Source organism: Micropterus salmoides, unplaced genomic scaffold (genome assembly GCF_014851395.1).
Source record: "Micropterus salmoides isolate LMB-PRFRI ecotype aquatic unplaced genomic scaffold, ASM1485139v1 Ms_hic_scaffold_15, whole genome shotgun sequence".
NCBI lineage: Eukaryota > Metazoa > Chordata > Actinopteri > Centrarchiformes > Centrarchidae > Micropterus > Micropterus salmoides.
Window position 1 is genome coordinate 25,587,984 of NW_024040596.1, and position 20,458 is coordinate 25,608,441.

Genomic DNA, 20,458 nt, shown 5'->3' on the forward strand with positions numbered 1-20,458 from the left:
GGAGGTAATTTCTCATTGGAGCCTTGGTCACTTGTTTTATGCTGCCATCATAACCACAATCTTTCTCCCTCTGTGGTCTTGCAGAGATTTGTCGGGAACGTGAATTCGGAGGCTGTTGTCCAGAACAAACTGTCCCACCCAGTGAGAACGCGTTTCCTGCGTTTCGTCCCTCTCGATTGGAACCCCAGTGGCTGGATGGGCCTCAGAGTGGAGGTGTATGGCTGTTCCTACAGTGAGTAATACACACCCTGCAGTTAATACCACACACTAAAAGCACTCAGTCGACACATCAAACCTCTGTAGTTACAGCACCTAGAAGGAATTTCTTCATTTATACATCCGGCTTTGCAGCTACATTCTTGATGGAGAGTAATGAGGCCTATTTTCTCTTCACTTGGATTTAATACGCTGTTTGATACTCCAGACAGCAGTAAAACGATGAATCAAAATCCAGACAGCCATGGTGTGAAACATATATTATGCACAGTGATCACCTCCTGTTCCAGAAATAAAAAGGTATGACTGCTACTGTGGCTCTGGGTTCCAGTTGTTTGCAAAATGCTAGTACAATTAACTCCAGTATCATATTTTCACACTGAAAGCGGATATTATTTCAAACATGCGTGTAGCTTTGTAGACTGTATGTGTTATACAGCAAACTCTAAAATACTCAATATCATTACATAGCCTGATTATCTATTTTTATCTGCATATTTATTTTCAAAATAAACCAAGTTCATTGTAAAAAAAACCCAGATAAATAAATAAGATGTTGATCATTGTTTTCTGGTTGCCACAACTGAAAATACGTTTTTATCTCAGGATATGATAGCATAGATTGCTGTTATTCTTAGAAATCTATCTCGTCATGTGGGTTTTATCACTGAGTCATTGCAATCTGCCATGACAGAAAAAAAAAGTATCCCACATAAAGGACACATTAAAAATGACTAAGGAAAACCTAAGTGGGCTTATTCCATGTGCAGCACACACTGGCTAGCTTCAAGTAGAGAAGAACACACCAGATGTGCTAATCCTGGGGGCAAATGTGAAAATTGTTGCTTTTCTGGAGCATCAGCCTATGAGGAGGACGCATGCCAAGACTCCGCTGGTGTGTGGGCTTACATAGTAAACAATGACTACAGGTGTCAGTGTGTATTGCCTTTAATGCTTGGCTTTATGCCACCACGAAATTGCATAATTGAATTAGTATTTGGGAATAACAGTCTTCAAAGATTTAATCATACATTAAAATAATTCCATACTTGTAACTGTAATAATATACAAAAACCAACAGGACTGTACGGTAGATGATTAAAAGAAATTCTGTTTAGACTCAGAGTAGCATTTATATCCTGGGCAATCCTCAATAAAATATCTATAATGGGGTTTCACTGACACACCTCTCCCACATATTGTGAAGCAGCACTAACTAGATGAGCCAGTGAATTAATGCACTGTGAAACACAGTCAGAATATCCCACAGTGATCGGTTTTATGATGCCCAACCACCACACAGTAGTGAAGTGTATTACTGTTGAATAGAAGGTATAAAACTAACACTACCTCATATACTACTTGTTCTTTTCTTTTTGGTCTGCATATGTATATAAACTACGGGAATTGCCATGTTAATCACAATATAGCTGATGAACGGCTTTAATTACTGAAACTGCTAATCTGGCAAGAAAGACTGAGAAAGAGATACGTGCAGACAAGTTACATTGTTATGCAGCTCGTTCTGCTGCATTACAGACTACAGTAATCTATGCAGAACTCTCTCTCTGAAGCAGGATTATATAGAGGTGACACTGAGAATGCCCCCATACTATTAACGGATCGCAGATATATTCTTCAAGACTCCCTGAAATCAATTGTATATGAATGAGGAGATTGAAACAGGGAGAGTGTAATAGAGATTGAAATTCTCTCCCAATTTGAACGCTGTACTGTATAACAGCCGGGCTCCCAGCACTGCTGCAGTGTGACAACGCAAAGCTAGACCACTTTAAAACAGGGACCAAAAGAACTGCACATCTGCTGAACCTGCGCAGTTATTTGGGTTTGAGTCCACTGTGGAAAAACTGTGCCAACTGTTACTGCTACCTAATTACATTTTTAATTGTCAGATTTTTTTTATATTGGTAATACTGAATGGATTATTGTGCTGTGTTTAATTGATTGTGGATACATAATATGTGCTATGCCTTGAATTAAACGCCTGGTCACTAGGGGTGGGCATATCGATCCCCAAAGTATTGTTAATAAATCTTGTATGAGTGTAGAGTCTAGCATCACTAGAATCGATGTCCAAAACATTGATCCATCTCATGTTAGATTAACATGAAACATGAACGGTCACACATGTTATTTACTATTAGACATTGTCTTGTGTCTTACTATGCATGAGATTCATTAATTGACAGTTGATAGTTAAATGAAATGACTACGCTTGGCAAATTATTTGGAAGTAATTAAGATGGAAGTAATTAAGATGCTTCCTAAAGTATTAATAATGAATCATAAATTCTGATTATGAACCCCCCTCCCCCTTAATAATATAAGGTATCAAATATTGGTATGGGTAATATTGGTATCAGATTCATCCCACAGAGATTAATTTTATCAGCAAAATCAACCACTCCGACCCTCCTAGCAACCATAAAGTGTTATATTAGTTGTAACAGTAGTAATATACAATCTTACAATCCAGTATTTCTGTATTTGAATTTAAAATGAAGCCAAATTTAAACCGGTAACATGCATTACATCATCAATAAATTAAACATCATCAAAAAACATGTTCAATGCAGTTTGATGAAAGTATATATATTTTTAGTTTTTTCTACAGTTGTGAATTTTACTGACATTAATTTTTTTCAGTCAAGCCTTCCTTTAATGTTTTTGACTAAATTGTGAGAGCAATCTTCCAATATATGACACTATAGAAAATGCATTTAATGCCACTTGTACAAGAATGTGGAAGTTTTTGGAAGTACAAAGTACCTTACTGATGTAAGAGTTATTTTGATTTTCTTTTAGAGTCATATGTGGCAGACTTTGATGGCAGAAGCTCATTACTGTATCGATTCAACCAAAAGTCCATGTCAACGGTGAAGGACGTGATCTCTCTGCGTTTCAAGAGCCATCAGGCCGAGGGTGTTTTGCTGCATGGAGAGGGGCAAAGAGGAGATTACATCACCCTGGAGCTTCACAGGGGAAGACTGGACCTCTACCTCAACTTAGGTGAACCACGCTTTCTCTCTTTTCGAAAATCAATTTTTTATTTCCACAAGAATTTAGTCTCACAGTAAAGGTTAGTTTGAGAAATATTGGTAGATTGAGGAGCTATGAAGCCTTTAAAAAACGTGTATTTTGGAGGATGTTGTCATGATTGAGACTTTTCACACCAACGTGGTCGTTGTCATTTTTACATCCTACCTCATTTCTACCCAGTAATGACAATCTTTTTTCACAACATACCAAAGATGTCTTGAATGTCTTCAAATTGATACATTTGTCAGACAGGAAAAAAAAACAAAGGATATAGAGGTATAAGGATATTCAAGTCAGATTACAATATGAAAGGGAGATAATAAGAAACTGGTCATATTTGAAAAGTTTAACCGAGCAAATATTTGCAGTTGAGCTCAGCCTGGGTTCCCTCACACATTTACAGGTTCACTGATGTAAAGCTCCTCACTGTGATCTCGCTGTTTTCTTTGTGTTGCTCCAGACGACAGCAGGCTGAGGTTCACCAGCGGTCGTGTTGCTGTCACTGTGGGCAGTCTGCTGGATGACCAGCACTGGCACTCTGTTCATATAGAGCGCTTCAACAAGCAGGTTAACCTCACAGTGGACTCCCACACACAGCACTTCCAAACAAAAGGAGAAGGACACTCACTGGAGGTGGACTACGAGGTGAGTCCATGGGATGATTAAATTACATAAATTGTAGGTGAGATGGCTAGAACAGCTTTGTAAATGTGAGTTCATCACTTAGTGAATTTATCCAGTGAAGGCCAGACAACCCTATCATTAATAACACCGTATGGAGCAGTGGAGTTAGTAATGGCCATTGGAGCACTATGGTAAACAGAGAGTAGTGCAAGTAAGCCCCGGGGGAAGGGGCATGTTTTGAAATGATGTCTCCATTAATGAATGATAGAAACGAAAGAAATAGGAAAAATAGCAGACGCAAGGTATTTTTGTTGTCTCAAGGGAATAACAGCCTGCCACGAGGATTGCCAACCTCTTAAGACTTTTGAACAGCATTTAACATTGTTTGACTCTACACGGTATGCTGTGGAAACTTGGCCTTTTTGCTTGAAGCCAAGAAAAACTGAAATTATTGGCAATTTGCATTATTGTTTTTTATTCCAGTTTCAATATTCTCAATTAACATATTGAAACATACATATTCTAACAAAAAACAAGATTATGAGATATGCTCTCTTACAGTAATTTAGAGATCATTTAATTGATTGTTCACTAAACCCCTCTCCCAGACAGCAATTTTCCAGTTCTAGTTTAGCAACCGTAACTAGGCATGGCAGGCCTGTCAGGCTCTGGATTTCTCCACAGAAGTGGTGTGAACGGGCCTCTAAGAGCAATATTCCATTTATTATAAATGGTGAATAGCTCTTAGAGCCAATTGCACACCAGGTATGAAGGTACCAGGTAAGAAGAGAGCCATCCTTTAAACTTTTTTATTAAAGAGTTTAAAGGACGCCTTTTTTCAGTGTTTCCAAAACCAAAAAATTCAAGAGGATCGCTTTAGTTCCAGCCTTTATAGCTCTATCATTATATCATTTACTCATTTGGCAGCCACCAAGTATATAGTTAACACTCTTTTACAGGATTCTACCTTTAAAATGAATCAGCCTGAGAGAGTGCTTTCAGCCAACTCAGGGAGCTAAGGTTAATTAGCTAGCTAGCCAGAGCTGATAAAATATTCTAGCTAAGGGTCAATTCCTAAAAATATCACCTTCAAAGATGCAATTTGAATTTGCACAATTAGAGCCGATGCTTAAATACAACATACATACTTACTCCTGGCTTGAGCAAACATATGTGGACACCCGAATATTACACCAACATGTGAAAATAATGTTATTCCAAACAGGGATTAATCTGCCTCCGCTCTTCTGGGAAAGCTTTCAAAAAGATTTTGGCTGCAGGGATTTGCTCCCATTCAGCCACATAAGCATTAGTGAGGTCCAACGCTGATGTTGGGTGATAAGGTCTGGCTCACAGGCAGAGTTCCAGTTCATCCCAAAGGTGTTTGATAGGGTTGAGGCCAAGGCTCTGTGCAGCCCAGCCAAGTTCTTTCATGCAAAAAAAAGGACCACTCTTTGTCCACGGGGGCACTGTCATGTTAAGAAAAAGGAAAGGGTCTTTCCCAAACTGCTGTAGCATTAATATTTTCCTTTGTTTGAACTAAAGGACATTCACCAAACCATGAAAAACAGCCCCAGACCGGAGGTACACACACTGTATCCATGTAGTCGCTCTACAGTGTATGTTTGACTCCATTGAGTGGGTGTTGTTTTCTCACTTGCTGAATCATTGGCTCAGCTGTTCGTGCAATTGCTGGTGTATGTGTGTGTGTGCATGTATTTTGGGACTATATGTGTATACAATGGTGATAGATTATCACAAATTCATAAAACACAGAACATATATTTATTTCTGAAAATGAATAAACATTTCTGAACTTTTTCCCTTTATCAAAGCTGAGTTTTGGAGGCATCCCACTGCCTGGTAAACCTGGCACCTTTTTGAGGAAGAACTTCCACGGCTGCATGGAAAACCTCTACTACAACGGAATCAATATCATAGACTTGGCAAAGAGACGAAAGCCACAGATACACAGCGTGGTGAGTTGCATAGAGTTTCAGAGATACGATTTTTAGCCAGTCAGCTGCTTTTCCACCAGCATTAAATGCACATGTACTGTATCTGGCTATCAAGATTCGTCCTGAAGAGCTTGAGTTGGATAAAAAGGGGTGAACACAGAAATCAATGTTTGAGCTTTTGAAAAACTGATAACAATATAGAATTGTTTTTACATAAGCACATTTACATAAGCCCACAAGATATCTTAAATTTGATTATTAAACACCAAGAAATATACTGAGCTAGACATTTGACAGTTGAAAATGAAAAATAAACTTGTCAGTGCTGTCTGGTGGAAGCTATGTAATAATGAAACTGTTTCTAAATGACCTCAAACATACAGTATCTTTTACATGTTTCTTTTATCTTAACAGCGACATATATCTGTGATGATCTGCCATTATGTCAACCTATTGGTTGGCTCTATTACTGACAGAGACCGGGTCAGGAAAAATCTTCCACTCTCCCTGTAGATCCAGGCATGAGTCTTTTCAAATGACTTCTTGGAGCTCGGAATAGTACTGTGCTTCTCTTCCAAGAACAGATTTATTGCATTTAAAAGCTCAGTGATGTGAGAAAGCACTTTTGCCATTTGAAAGCCATCTTACAGAGCAGAGCATCTCTATTAAGGATAGAAATAGATTCAATGATATTTAAAGAGGGAGAAAAGGAAACAGAAGGCGCACATGTGTGGGCAAGCAAGAGAAAGTGGGCGAGTGAGCATACTGAGAGGAGAAAAGTAAAACGTTAACTTAGCTTGATTTGGAAATCATTCATTGCATACTGGAGCCTCTGCTAAGAGTGACAACCAGAGATGAACCTATGACATGTGAATAATAATATAGCCTGTGTGGATTGAATGGACATGTTTTTGTTCCATTAGCTGTGACTTAACTGTAAATGGCTTATAGATTATTGCAGTGCCGCTTCCAGGTTCAATTGTGTTCTCCTGTATGGATTTTACAGTAAAGCGTGTTCAAAGTGTTTTGGTTGAACCAAAATTTAATTTTGTTATGAACACTTGCCAAAACAAAAAAAAAAACAAAGACTCATGCAGAAACATGCAGTTAATTTTCCTTTACTACCCACAGCAAAAAAAATAATACTAACAACAATACCATGCTAGTGGCTCAGTGAAACTTTCCTTAGGCCTACTTAGTGCAGCGCTGCTTTGAGCTCATTGCTAACATCAGCATGCTAAAATGGTCACAGTGATAATGATAACATGCTGATGGTTACTAGGTAAAAAATTAGCATTATGTCATTAATTTTGCAGGTGTTTTGTCCTGGACAAATACAAATGTCAACCTCATGATGGCGCTAGAGGAAAAGTCAAAGGATCACCAAAGTCATTATGATTTTTCATCAGGGGCCCCTGTATGTCTGTACCAAATGTCCTGGCAACCCATCCCCTAGATGTTTAGATATTTCTGTCTGGACTAAAATGGGGGGCCGACCGACCAACAGACCAGCATTGCCATCCCCCAGAGCCATGTGGAGCTAAAATTTTGTGTAATTTCTCATTGCTGTGAGTTTTCACGTTTTTCTCCTTCTGCTGACTTGGGACGATATTTAATCAGTCAGATTTAAAGTATTCTGGTCAGAAATTGGAAAGAGAGAATAACGTGAAAACAATCATTACATATATTGAGATCCTAACTACTATATCATTAAGTCAAAGTGTGTGAAAGGCATCATCAGCCTCCCACACAAATCAGACTGGTCGGCCAGAGATCCACATGCCACATCTCATCTGAGACACCCTCTGCCTTTAAAGTCTGATTGCTGCGTTAAAAGGCCTTTACTGACAACAGAAGCAGAGAGGGGGAGACAGAATGTAAGCTGTAATGGAATTTCAATGGGACTATCTCCCTGAGGTTGATGGGAGTGAATCACATTGAGAGTCAAAGAGCTGTGATTGCTCTGTGCTGCCCTGCAGGCACTGGGACTGATAGGACTCTGACCTTAGCAGACACGACCAGTCTGTGTTTGAATGTACCTAACACAACCTCTGCACTGCACAGAATTAAACTGAAATGTACACTTAATGGTTGTTATATTGGCTGCTCTACCATATTGGTTTAGACCAAATACATTTCATAGATTCATCTTCCCACATTTCTGCTTACTTTGGAGTTGAGACAAGTTCCATGAACCACATGGACAAGAAATGGAATAAAGGTTTTTAAGTATTTTATTAAGGCTCTCAGTGGCTCCATGTGATATTTTTAAAGGAATAGTTCAACATTTTGGGATATAAGCTTATTTAGTTTCTTGTTTAGAGTTTGATGAGAAGATTGATGCCACTCTTACTGAGATATATCATATTTATTCATGAGCTTTAGAGGTTGCGGTTTGGCTTGCTACCTTGGTACTGAGCCAGCTAAGCTATGCTAATCATCTCCTTGATGATACTTAATGGACAGATATAAGAGAGTGTGATGTTCTCATCTAACTATTTTTACTGAAATTGGTTAAATTTTCATATCATGCACTACAAAATGTAGCAGACCTTCTGTACCATTACTATGAATTTATATTTTCATCTAAGTAGTACAAGTTGCTGCTGATGATAAATTGACAACTGTTGACAAAGCATTTAGTTTGACTGGTAAAAGGTTACCTTTAATTATTTTGGTTGGGGTTAGGCTAAGGTTTTGCTCATGTTCTTTAATCACATGTTCCCTTTTTCTGCATATCAAGATGACATTAATTTCCAGACATGTCACAATGAGTTTCCCATGAGACCAGCTTGCCCTAACATGTAGCTGAATAGACGTTTAAATCTGTGTCCTTGGGTTTGTCGTCCTCCAGGGCAATGTGACCTTCTCATGTTCGCAACCCCAGCTGGTGGCCTGCACCTTTCTGAGCTCCAGCAGCAGTTTCCTGTCACTTTCATCAGCAGCATCTGCCACAGGGGGTTTCTCTGTTCGCTTCCAGTTCAGGACGTGGAACCCAGACGGGCTGCTGCTCTCCGTGCAGCTGAACCCGGAGCCCCAGAGACTGGAGCTGCTGATCAGCAACAGCCGGCTGCACCTGACCCTTCACAGCACAGGACGACAGAAATCAGAGGTCTCTGCTGGTGAGTCCATAGGCCACACATCCATATACAAAAAGCACACATGAAAACATGTATTAAATTCTGTGTTTGTGAGGACCATCCCTGACTTGAGTTTTTAACCTTCTGTTTTTTTTGTTTAAAAAAATGTTTATTGTGAATAAATAATTATGATTATCAGACATTTTGTGCATGTCGTACTTTTAGTAGATTTGATAATCTCCACAGATCAGTTCACCTTTAAACCACACAATACATTAAAATACATATAAGGCATTAAACAGAAAACAGTGTTTATCCTCAAAATTACATTTAAAATATTTAAGAGTTTACTTTATGTAGTAGGATGAAACAAGCCAATTTGGTGTTTGAACTACTCTATACTACTAAATATTCAAGATTTTCCAGGAATTTTTTTCCCATGCAAGAAAATGGAGCGAAGGTCCAAATCATCCTAATACCGACTCCACTTTGAAATGTCACTAGTTTGGCATACTTTCAGCTACAGACTAAATTTAAACTTAAATTGGCCATAAGAAGTTCAACTACTAAAGTTGTTTGTTTTATAGTAAAATATTGCTGTTTTATTTTTGTGCTTTTTTTAGCTCTTCTGTGAGTTTATAATGGGTGTATATTGCGTGAGTTAGAGTGTGTGACATCGATAGAGTGGAGAAGCCTTGGAAAGTGATCTTAAAAAAATTGTCTTTAATTCGCTGGCTTGACTACAATTTTTAACTCTTCATGCATAATTTTACACCAGAAATGTAGTAAATCTTGTTCTGGTTCCTCACATGGGCTTATTGAATCCATTGAAGAGTCACAAGCGACTCTGGCTCAAATGCCATTTGTAGTGACTTCATGTCGCCGATATGACCTACAGTTTAGGCTTTTTTGAAGCTTTTTTGAGACTTCTTTGATGGAAATTTTCAGAGGGATTTTACTGTCTTATCTGTGTGGTAGAGCTGGTTACTTTGGTGATGTTAATTAGCTGCTAACAGATAAAAGGACTTGGTCCTCTGTACTGATTGGTGGACTGAAGTTGAGCTGTTTTTTAATACCTGTCTGGGTCCTCTTCACTGATCTTCACTGTACTGCATACTGACAATAGGGTTTATAAAAAATTACACTGAAATACTGACACATAAAGGCACAACAGGGCTGACCTCCAGTAGTCGAAGATTCCATGCTAGGATGGGTGTAGCCTGATTAGACTGTCAATCTCACACTCGAAGCTTCGCAGCGAAACAAGGATCATGCCATTTTGGCGATATGGGGGTATGATTTACATAGAACTACAAGTTCATATACAGCCTATTACAATATATATTCCAACGTTTAATGCTGAACTTGTAAACAGAATAAAACTTTCAATAAATGTTTTTAAAAGTGCGTAAATAAATCCAAACTTGTAACCCTAACCCTGGGTCGTCAGTGCGCGCGCGTGTGTATGTGCGTTTGTGTGTGTGTGTGTGTGTGTGTGGTGGCTGGAGAGGAACACTTGCTGAAGAGACCGAGCCCCGGCTTCACTGGTGTTGCGCCCAAGTTGTCCGCACCTCGCGGGACTTTCGTAATTTATCACCGTTGATGAACCACACAAAGAATATTTTATCGTTTTTACATAGCCGGCTACTTGAAATAGACCCGCGAGGAACCGCGACTTGCATGCAGATGTTGGCAGCACAGGCATGCACACCAAAGTCACACAAGACTGGTGAATGACAGGCAGAGAGAGAGAGAGAGAAAAGGGTTTTCAAAAGCCTCAATTTAGCTGGAAATGTACAGTGTAAGTTGAATGAATAGAGACTGCAGCTCTGCAGTCTGCATTTTGAAAAGTAGTGTACAACCGATGGTCACCAGCCAAACCCTGTATACTATCATGCATTGCGCTGAAAAAACGGTCCACCAACTGATTGTCCGACGGCAATGACATAATTAACGGCGCTGTGGAGAACTTTACACACAACAACTACTTTTGCTACCTTTGTGGGGACTTTCATGCACCAAACCTGGCTTTGCCATCTGTTTTGCTACTGGATAGATGATTTTAGTCATCAGAACAGCCTTTGATTTTCTAGACCTTTGAAACTGAATGCACATGCAGGCTCGTTTGGTTGAAATGATACACAGTGGCGTCTCACTATTCCACTGATCTACAGGTGGCAGTAACACTCCAAGATATGCTGCAGTGCACTAGCAGAGGCAGGGTAGAAGAAAATCTTGATCTAAACAATTCTGAATTACTTAAATCGGCTTTGTAAATCTTTTAGGGAGAAAGGAAATGTGTTCAGTTGTTTGTTTACAACAACACTCCATGGGGTACCTTTACCAGAACCACTGACTTTTTTTTCTGCATAAATTAAAAACCTTAAGGAAAGAAAGAGTAAAAATCTAGCCATGGAAACAGAACTCAAATACATTTGGGCTGTGATGTAATTTGACCTTAGAGATGAGTACACTGGGGCATATTTTTTATCTTGCTTTGACACACACATCCACATGTGCATGCTGACCCCTAAATGCCCTGTTTGCAATATGGACTGCACCAACTCCACCTGGCCTCTTGTTTGTGTGCTTCACACTACTGAGACAAAGTAGAGAGAAAGACAGAGGTTGTGCAAGTAATTTCATCCGACTTACTTTTATCACCTTTGTCCTCAGTAAACTCAAAAAAGTTTATTTTCTTGGAATTACTTGGAGAAAAATATCATTCAATCCTCTGTATTAGATTGCTTAGCAAAGATAATACAGATAACCATGATTGTTTGGGGAAGCTAGACATTCAGCAGATGGTGGGCTGCAGGGAAATATAGATGAAGAAGACAACCACAGCTAAGGAACAATATTCCCTTTTATATAATTTACCTCAAGCAGCATTAAATTACCTATCTGCACTAGGGACTATCAGCCCTAGAGCTGCAGCACATGAGGAGTATGACCTGGAGTCGACTTGTTTTTTACAATAACAATGTGTAAGTAAAAGTTTCACTGCAATTTAATTTAGCAGAATAAAGAGGTAATCTGGTATTAGTTTGATATGAATAGATTTTTTCTCAGTAATTTGGCGAATCTATCTATTTATTGACCCACTTATTAGGATTCCTAGCTTTACTTCTTCCTTAGAGGGATTTTTGGAGGTCACAGCTGAAATTATTATTGAGCCAGAGCTCTGATAGGATCTTGCTTACAAATTCAGGGGGCTCATCTGGCTACTCTGCACAGAGACCGGTAACATTTTAAACGTACTGAGAGATAATCCCTGGGATCTAGTCTGTAAATGTGTGTAAAACGCAGATTTGCTGTATCAAACACAGACATGGGGGTGTAAATTCCTTAGTTTCATTCGGATCCCAAAGTAATATTAGTTCTGTGTGAAAAGGGCGCATGATACTGGGAGCTGCAGGAGATCTTCTCTATGATAAATGTTCTGAATCATAACCAAACAGTGAGATCCAAGCAGAGAAAACCGGACTCACCGCTCATAAATCTTTATTGTTCCTGTGGTGCGTAAAGATTGGCTGGGTCTGTAAACCTGAGTATGTTGTGCAGGTCAGGGGTTATTTTAAGACAAAAGTAACATGTTGCTGCCATTTATGTGATATTATTCTCAACTGCAAAATACTCAAAATTATTAGTAACGTGAAATTGCTGCACCGGTAGTGAAAATTCATGCATTTCTGTATGCATTGCCAGCAGTGTTAAAGCAACTAAAAGGAGCAATAATTTTGTGTTGATTCTGGCAGCCTCTGTGGATAAAAGCGGTAGTATTTCCTCCGCCTCGTAAAGATCTAGATCTGGCTGGCATGTGCTTTTGTTTTGGAAGCGAGTGAAAAGCTGTTTTGCAGGATGCAACAACGAGGTAATGTATTTATATGTGAGATTAATAACTGTAAAATAATAATTGTGAAACAAAGTGAACTTTGTTCCAGTACTGTTCAGACACCTATGTGACATGTAAGCCTATACTAACAGATTTGGTTGATCAGTAATAGTTATTTTGTTGAGAAAGTTATCAACAGTTATCAATATTCCCTTGTAATGTTATATCTCTGTAATAACTATACCTCCATATAAAATAGACATATCACATACCTGTCTAGGAGGAAGAGGGCCAATTCAGGATCGGCTTTGAACCCTTTAAATTCCTGCAATTCTCTCCATCTTTTGAATCACAGACCATGATCTGTTCAATGTTTTTGTCTCTTTGCTGATCCTGCCCCAGTATCAGCCATAATCATAAAGTATAACGTCAAAAATAAAATGAATTCCGGTCATTTAGACAATATAAATAGCCATTCTTCTCGCTTATGGTCTTGTTTGCTTATGCAGGTTACATAAAGGCATCACTAATAAATTGAGACTGTTTCATGAACAGTTAATAAATCCTTGTAGTTGCTTTAACAACCAGAGAGGGAAGTTGGAAGTCAAATGTATTTAAGTCAAGTTTATACACACATATAATATTCTCACATTTCTCCCCACTTTCCTCCGAAGTTATAACAGTATCACATACCTCACAGCAATACGCAGCGAGGATGTGTCAGTGCAATCATTAAGCTGAGCTGCAGGGCTCACCAAAGTTGCTGCAAATCATAAACTTTTTTCTAAATTTAACCTCCTGTTCTTCTTCTGCTTTCAGTTTTATTAGAAACGTCATTCTTTAAAACTGTTTCTTTTTCAGTTTGACAAGTAGACAGTAGAATAGCTTAAGGATAAATGCAATTGGACCTGTTTAATAAAGTGCTGTACTTTAGCTAAGTGCTCAACAGCATTAATGTGGAAAGAATATTGATCTGTATCTTCTTCAGTTCAGCCCAGAAATGATCTGCGCCAACACTACAGGCTTGATTTTCACACAAGCAAAGCTTTGGTTTCATTCACCTCATTCACCTCACTCTGCATCTATTGCCAGTTGGGGTTGTCAAGGACTTGAGGCAGCTGCCACAGCATCCTGGTGCAGTAATGACATGAAACTGTCACATGAAGCTGTGCATTTCCTGGAGGCAGCAGTGGGTCGTCTCAGACAGAGGAAGAATAGGCAAATGTTTTATTTGTCTTAACAGTTGAATAACAGTCATGCAGATCACTGATGTGATACAAAAACATTAGATTTGTGTCTTAGTACTTTGACACTCCAAGCTTGGCCAGCAGCAGGACAGCAAGGGCATTATATATATATATATAAGCTGAAAGGGGGCAAGGGAAACCCCCCACTGATGCTCGCCAGCAGTCCCCCGTGGCTACACTGCTTATTCCATGAAACAGTCAATGGAGTGGAGAAAAAACACCCATGGCACTCACAGTCTTGGGATAAAAGGTTTTTCTGTAAGCGACAGGCATCATTGGATTGTGAGTGAAATTCTTAAGTTTTTTCCAAGAGCCTGGAAGGATCTGATTTTAGACTAACTAAAATAACTCCCAGTGTGCACTCTGCATGACCATCTTGTCCCCTCTGAGCTCCCAAGACACAGCACAGCTCAATCTGGATGCTAATTTAGTCTGGGACCGACACAGCCAAAATGGAGGTGTGGCTCAGTAATTTCCATTCACAGCTGCCATTGTGGCGTTAGGGCCTCTTGAAAGCTACAGCTCTGTGAGATGAGCTGTCACTGTCAGTCTCAAGCTGAGATGTCTTGTTACTCATCTTTTTAGAATTTTATTTCCAGGTAAAACATTTTTGGGTTAAGCAAATGGAAAAATAGACACAAAGCTGGTGGGGGGAAAAAATAACGCAGATGAGCCAGACTGACACAGACCTGCGTATTTCGATCATTGCTGAATGCATTGCATGATGGTTAGTGATTTTGTCCAACTTGCACTTGATGCTTGACTTGCTTGAAGCATGGATATGGATATGTCGCTGGACAAAGACGGGTGAGCTAGAATAGAATGAATCTTCATGAGCTGCAAAAGCAAAATGCTTGATGGGAAACGGCTTGCCAAAAAGTGGAGCTAAGTGCTCATGGACAGTTTTTACCCTGTGGTATTGATGAAACTCTATTATCAATTTTCATCATTAGTCCATAGTGTTTATCCACAAGAACTTAAGCAGTAACGCTGCAAACACATTCTCACTCCCGACTCGTCACATATTGACGCTTGGTCAAGGCCCTTTGGCGTCACTTGTTAACACCCCGGGTACCCTTTTTGAGTCATTTTTAGAAGTTCAGAGCTCAAGTTAGCATCGCTTAGCAACAACAAATATGCAGCGTCTGGTAAAGTTAGTAATAATATGCAATGCCCGGTTACACTCTTACGCTAGTATTTCATAACAAGGCCATTTTGAAACGGCACTTTATTAAAGTTGTGAAACATCGCAATTTGGTTATGTTTAGGCAAAAAAACGACATGGTTACGGTTAGGTTTGTGCGTTACAAACTGACGCCAATGGGTCTTGACCATGCATCCGTATGTGACGAGTCGGGGAGTGAGAACGTATTTAATGAGCACATTTCTGACATTATCAAACGAAGGTTGAGATCAAGGGCAACTGGACTTGGTTGAAGATGCTAGAAGACGTTTGGTCCCTCCTCCAAGAGTCTTCTTCAGTTCTGACTGACTGGTAGGGAAACTCAGCTATTTAACCTCTGGGATCGTTAGCTAGGATCGTCGATACTGCTGGTTCGTTAGTGCTCCTGGCTGTGGTAAAGACAGTCGTCATGGTCATTAGAGCCACCTGTGGCCAAGTCTGAATGACCATTGTTGGCATCTTTACCTGAGGGCAAGAGGAAATGCTTGTTCAGTTTCCTGGGAAGTGATGAAAGGACAGAATTGTATGTGGGGGATAAGTGGTGGCGCAGACCCCCTCCTCTGTTCAACGACGGCTTCTCAACGATCCTAGCTAACGATCCCAGAGCTGAGTTTCCCTACCAGTCAGTCAGAACTGAAGAAGTCTCTTGGAGGAGGGACGAAATGTCTTCTAGTATCTTCAACCAAGTCCAGTTGCCCTTGACCTCAACCTTCATTGGATAACTATGACCTGGATAACTGAGAACCTTCACAGACATTTCTGACATCACAACCTAAAGGTTCAATGTGTAATATTTAGGAGGATCTACTGATAGAAATGCAATATAATATCCATAACTTTTTTTAGTTGTGTATAAAGACCTTTCATTACATTACAATACCGTACAACAAGTAACATTAGTAACATTTGTAGTAGTAGTAGTAGTAGTAGTAGTAGTTGTCTGGTTTATTAGAATTAATAAAAGAAGAGAGATTTGGACAAATGGATTCCTACATGTATTATTTAGCACAAGAGGCGACAAAGGGCTTCTGCTGCACACTTGGAACAGGAGGGAGGGGTGAGAGGTGCATTCATATGGTGTCAGAATAATCAGAATTTTTTTTCCTCCTTAAATCTTTATTACAAAAAGAGAAATAAAGTGTACATGGGACATAAAGAAGTACACAGAACTTAGAGTTGTACTTAGGCCTAGTTGCTTTGCCCCACTGGTGGTAATGTACATACAGTATTTGGTAACAATAATTACACGGAGAAGCTGACTTTACCGTCATTCCTACTCACAAATTCATCTAAATGATAAAATATGCCGTAAGAATTTTGTTGACAAGTAACAGAGCGTAGGAGGGAGAGATTTTTGTTTTGAGGCTCAGAGTGATGGAGGAGGCTTGAAGCTCTGTGACTGTGTCTTGTGTCAGTGAAGCGAAAACATCTGTGTGAAGGAAGTCTGCCGAGAGGAAGTTTGGGAATTTGTCTGCAATATTGGCAAATATTTACAAAAGTAGAAGTGTATCAGAAGTCTATTTTCCCAAGCAAAGGTAAAATTAATATTAAACTGTCATCTTCTTCTGTAGCCATTGTTGTGCTGAAAACAAAGGTACTGGTGTCTGCTGAGAAAACTGACTGGTTCACACTCAGATGAACCTGAATTTTTCACAGCTTCCAGGTCTACAGGAAAATGGGCTCAAATACCTCCTTCTGCTTGCAGACCACTGTTTGCCATTTCAGCGAAGCTTAATGTGAAATGCTCTTCTCTAGGTCACAAAGTCAACGACGGTCTGTGGCACTCTGTGAGTCTCAACACAAGGAATTTACAGATCACTTTGGCTGTGGACGGTGAGCCATCCTCCACAATTGAACTGTGGGAACAACTGGAATCAAGAGGCAGCTTTTACTTTGGAGGTTAGTATATTCTTCCAATCCAATATTAAGATGCCTTCATTCTTTCTCTTGAACACACACTGCAGAATATGTCTTGAAATGCTCCATCATGTGTTATTTCCATCCAGGCTGTCCCACTATGGACTGTCAGTACCTGACCCCAGCCTTCCAGGGTTGTATGCGGCTCATATTCATCAACAGCCAGCCGATGAATCTCAATCATGTACAGCAAGGATTGCTGGGAAATTCTAATGAGCTTCAGTTTGACACCTGCAATATAAGAGACAGGTAAAGTAGTTTGAATTTCTCAGTTACAGCTTTAATTAGAGGACAGTTCTTACAGAGATCTCACAGAAAACTTTGACATTCAACAGTGAAAATGTGTAAAACATTATCCAAGTAGGCAGCAGAAAGATATCCATGCACACGTTATTTTGTGGTTGCAGTGTGTTGTGTGTGCAGAGCTGCCTGAAAGTCACTGACATCTTGTCCTATAGAGACAAACGCTGACAGGATCATCCAATTAAATTGTAACAGAAACTCGGCAACACCTTCTATAGCTGAGGACTATGCTAACAAGCTGCTCCCTACTGTCCTGTGTGGCATCCCTCCCTGTCCCTATCCCTCATTACCCTTCGCAGCAGTGGGCCCTGTGAACAGGATTGGCAGACCTACGAGCTCCATGAATGACTGCATGTGGCTCTGAACATTTATAGGAACGAGACAAACATGCAAAATGCAGTTTTTACCTTGTATATGCCTTGAGGAGAGTCTCTTCTTTGTCAGATTTCATATTACCTGCTTCTAGTCTATGTTGTTCCCCGTCAGAGGATGTGCAAACACAACAGCGCTGCCAGTGTGTTATGTCAGTGACCGAAGTGATGCACTGTAGGAAATGACAGAATAATGGAATGAAATGTTTTCTTTCCCAAGTTGAGATGCGTTCGTCTTTTGCATGTGTAAATATTTTGGGTTAAAAAAATATAAAATATAAATTTAATACTTTGATGGATTAGTGCAAAGGTGGTGTGACAATCGGGGAAAATAGAACTTCTGTTATAAATAGCTCTTGGTAAAATCTTTGTGAAGGTTACAAAAACACACTTCGAAACAAGAAAAATTCTTAAAGCTACACTGATCACTTTTTGGCCAGTAGAGGGCAGAAGAACTCCAAAACAAGATGACAAACACAGGTCCTCAATATTATTTCATATAAAAATGTTATGGTCAAGGTGTTAGCAAACTGTTAATCACTGTCACTGTGATCTTAAAAGTTTGATGTAGCAAATTTGCTAACTGCCTATTTACACATCAAGCGGACGCAGAACATCATGATCATTAAGTCCATTATTCCCTCACGTTTTAGCTCTGGTTTGGTCTTCACCAACTCCTGGGGGAAATATCTAGTTCCAGCTGCTAAATGTTCTACTTCCTTCACCAGCTAGTCATTAAACCACATGAATAAAGAAAGAGGTTAAAAAACTCTAGAGAGCTGCAGAAACGATTGATAATTTTCACAAAGCATTCATAACAGTCATTTCACTTGTTAATATAAACAACAGTGATTATGGAGTTGTGAAAAACTACTGTTACTATTGAGGCAAAGTAGTTATGACATCTAAATGCGAAATGTTACATACATTTTAATGTATTTTCTTTGAAAAATATTTATCACTGCATAATGTATTTCCTGTCCTACAAAGGAAACAACCCATCTACATGCATTATGCAGTGTATATACAACAAGAAAGTCATGCACAGCTAAAATGGAATTTGTGAGTTGGTGACATTATCCAAACTTCTTTTTCTTTGTGATATGTAGTTGATGTCTTTGCAACATCCTGGGCTGTCGTGAGGACATGACATGTGCGACTTCTCTATTCAGCTTTGCAAATGTTGATTACATTGATGTGATTTAACTTACTGTGGCCTTTTTAATGAACCCTGAATATGAGAAAATTAACTTTTATCTGAATTATTCTCCTTTTCTTGTTTCTAATTAAATCGTGTGACTCAGTATATGGTCAGTGTGTACTTAGATGTGCTGGCTACTGTAATTCCATGACCTGTAAGGGCACCAATGAACACAACAGAAAATAGCTTGATGGTAATTAAACCAATGGCTGCAACCTTATCCATGTTGCGGCCGGCCCGCTCCGCTGCAGTTAATAGGTGGGAGATGAAAGTGTATGAAATTATAGATGCATGCTCGAAAGGCTGGCAATTATGTGAAACTGAAGGAGGCTTGAGGAAGGGACTATTAATCAGAAGAGTGTGGTTTGAAATTTCTATGAAGCGCTCATTGTGTCAAAATCCCATTAACAGGCATTCTAGTCTGAAGGTGACAGTAATGCTTATATTTTTAGAGAAACTCCGTGGCGTGTCAGCTCTTTCAAATTCAGACAAGGGCACAGTATGAGACACCATCATTTCACAGTTGTTTGGGATTTTTAATGAAACATGAATAAACAGCACATTTGCCTTTTGGGTGAGTTCCAAAGCGTGTGTTCATAATTGCATACAAAAGAATAAAGAGAACAGTGAGCAGGGGTCTTGCTTACCTGATAAATAAAAGATCAGGTTTGTAAACACTAACAAAAGAAGTATCTCTATTAGTGCCTAATACAAATGCCTGAGAGGTTTGTATGATGTTTTGTTTTGTCAAGAAATTGTTCTTGTTTTGTGCTTCTCCTAGCTTAATTTGTACTGAAAGTATCGACATGCTGGAAATTTGACAAACCTTGAAGATAAAAGTGTATTATAAACTAAAGCTGATGTGACGATTGGATTAGTTGATTGACTTAATTTGCAACTATTAACAACTATTTTGAAATTCAATTATCTTGTTTTAGCTTTTTAAATGGGCCTATTTGCCTCTCTATTTTTGTTTTATACCATTATAAATGAAATACCTTCACATTTTCAACTGCTGGTTAGACAGAACAAGCATGTACATATATTGTTTATTGTTTTCTGACATTTTATAGACAACTAGACTCCTAATTGAGTTATCAAGAAAGTAACGACCAGATTAATCAGTAATGAAAATAATGTCCTGACAGTAAAACGGCTGCGTTAAAAAAAGTACTTTTTTCCAGATGCCTTCCTAACCTGTGTGAACATGGAGGCCGCTGCTCTCAGACTTGGAGTTCCTTCTCCTGCGACTGTTCGGGAACCGGATACTCTGGAGCAACCTGTCACAACTGTGAGCAGTTCATCTCGCTTTCATTTCTCCACCTAGTCTCGAACCTGCTATTACACCCTCTGCACCTTCCCATATATTCTAGGTCTACTGAGCTGTGTCATTTGATTTGGCACACACATCTTTACCTGTCTTGCTCGTAGCTTTCTTCACTTTGCAACTTAGAGGCAAAGCA

General features: G+C 39.3%; 1 protein-coding gene across 2 annotated transcripts in view; it reads left to right on the forward strand.

Moving 5' to 3' along the window:
• Positions 1–20,458, forward strand: part of cntnap5a (contactin associated protein family member 5a) — a 77,165-nt gene that overhangs the window by 25,360 nt on the left and 31,347 nt on the right. For both annotated transcript variants that reach the window (XM_038721288.1, XM_038721289.1), the window contains exons 4-11: positions 85–232; positions 3,043–3,246; positions 3,737–3,921; positions 5,736–5,879; positions 8,713–8,980; positions 16,959–17,102; positions 17,210–17,369; positions 20,180–20,286. In XM_038721288.1, the coding sequence (XP_038577216.1) occupies positions 85–232; positions 3,043–3,246; positions 3,737–3,921; positions 5,736–5,879; positions 8,713–8,980; positions 16,959–17,102; positions 17,210–17,369; positions 20,180–20,286 (1,360 nt within the window). The remainder of the gene's footprint in view (positions 1–84; positions 233–3,042; positions 3,247–3,736; positions 3,922–5,735; positions 5,880–8,712; positions 8,981–16,958; positions 17,103–17,209; positions 17,370–20,179; positions 20,287–20,458) is intronic.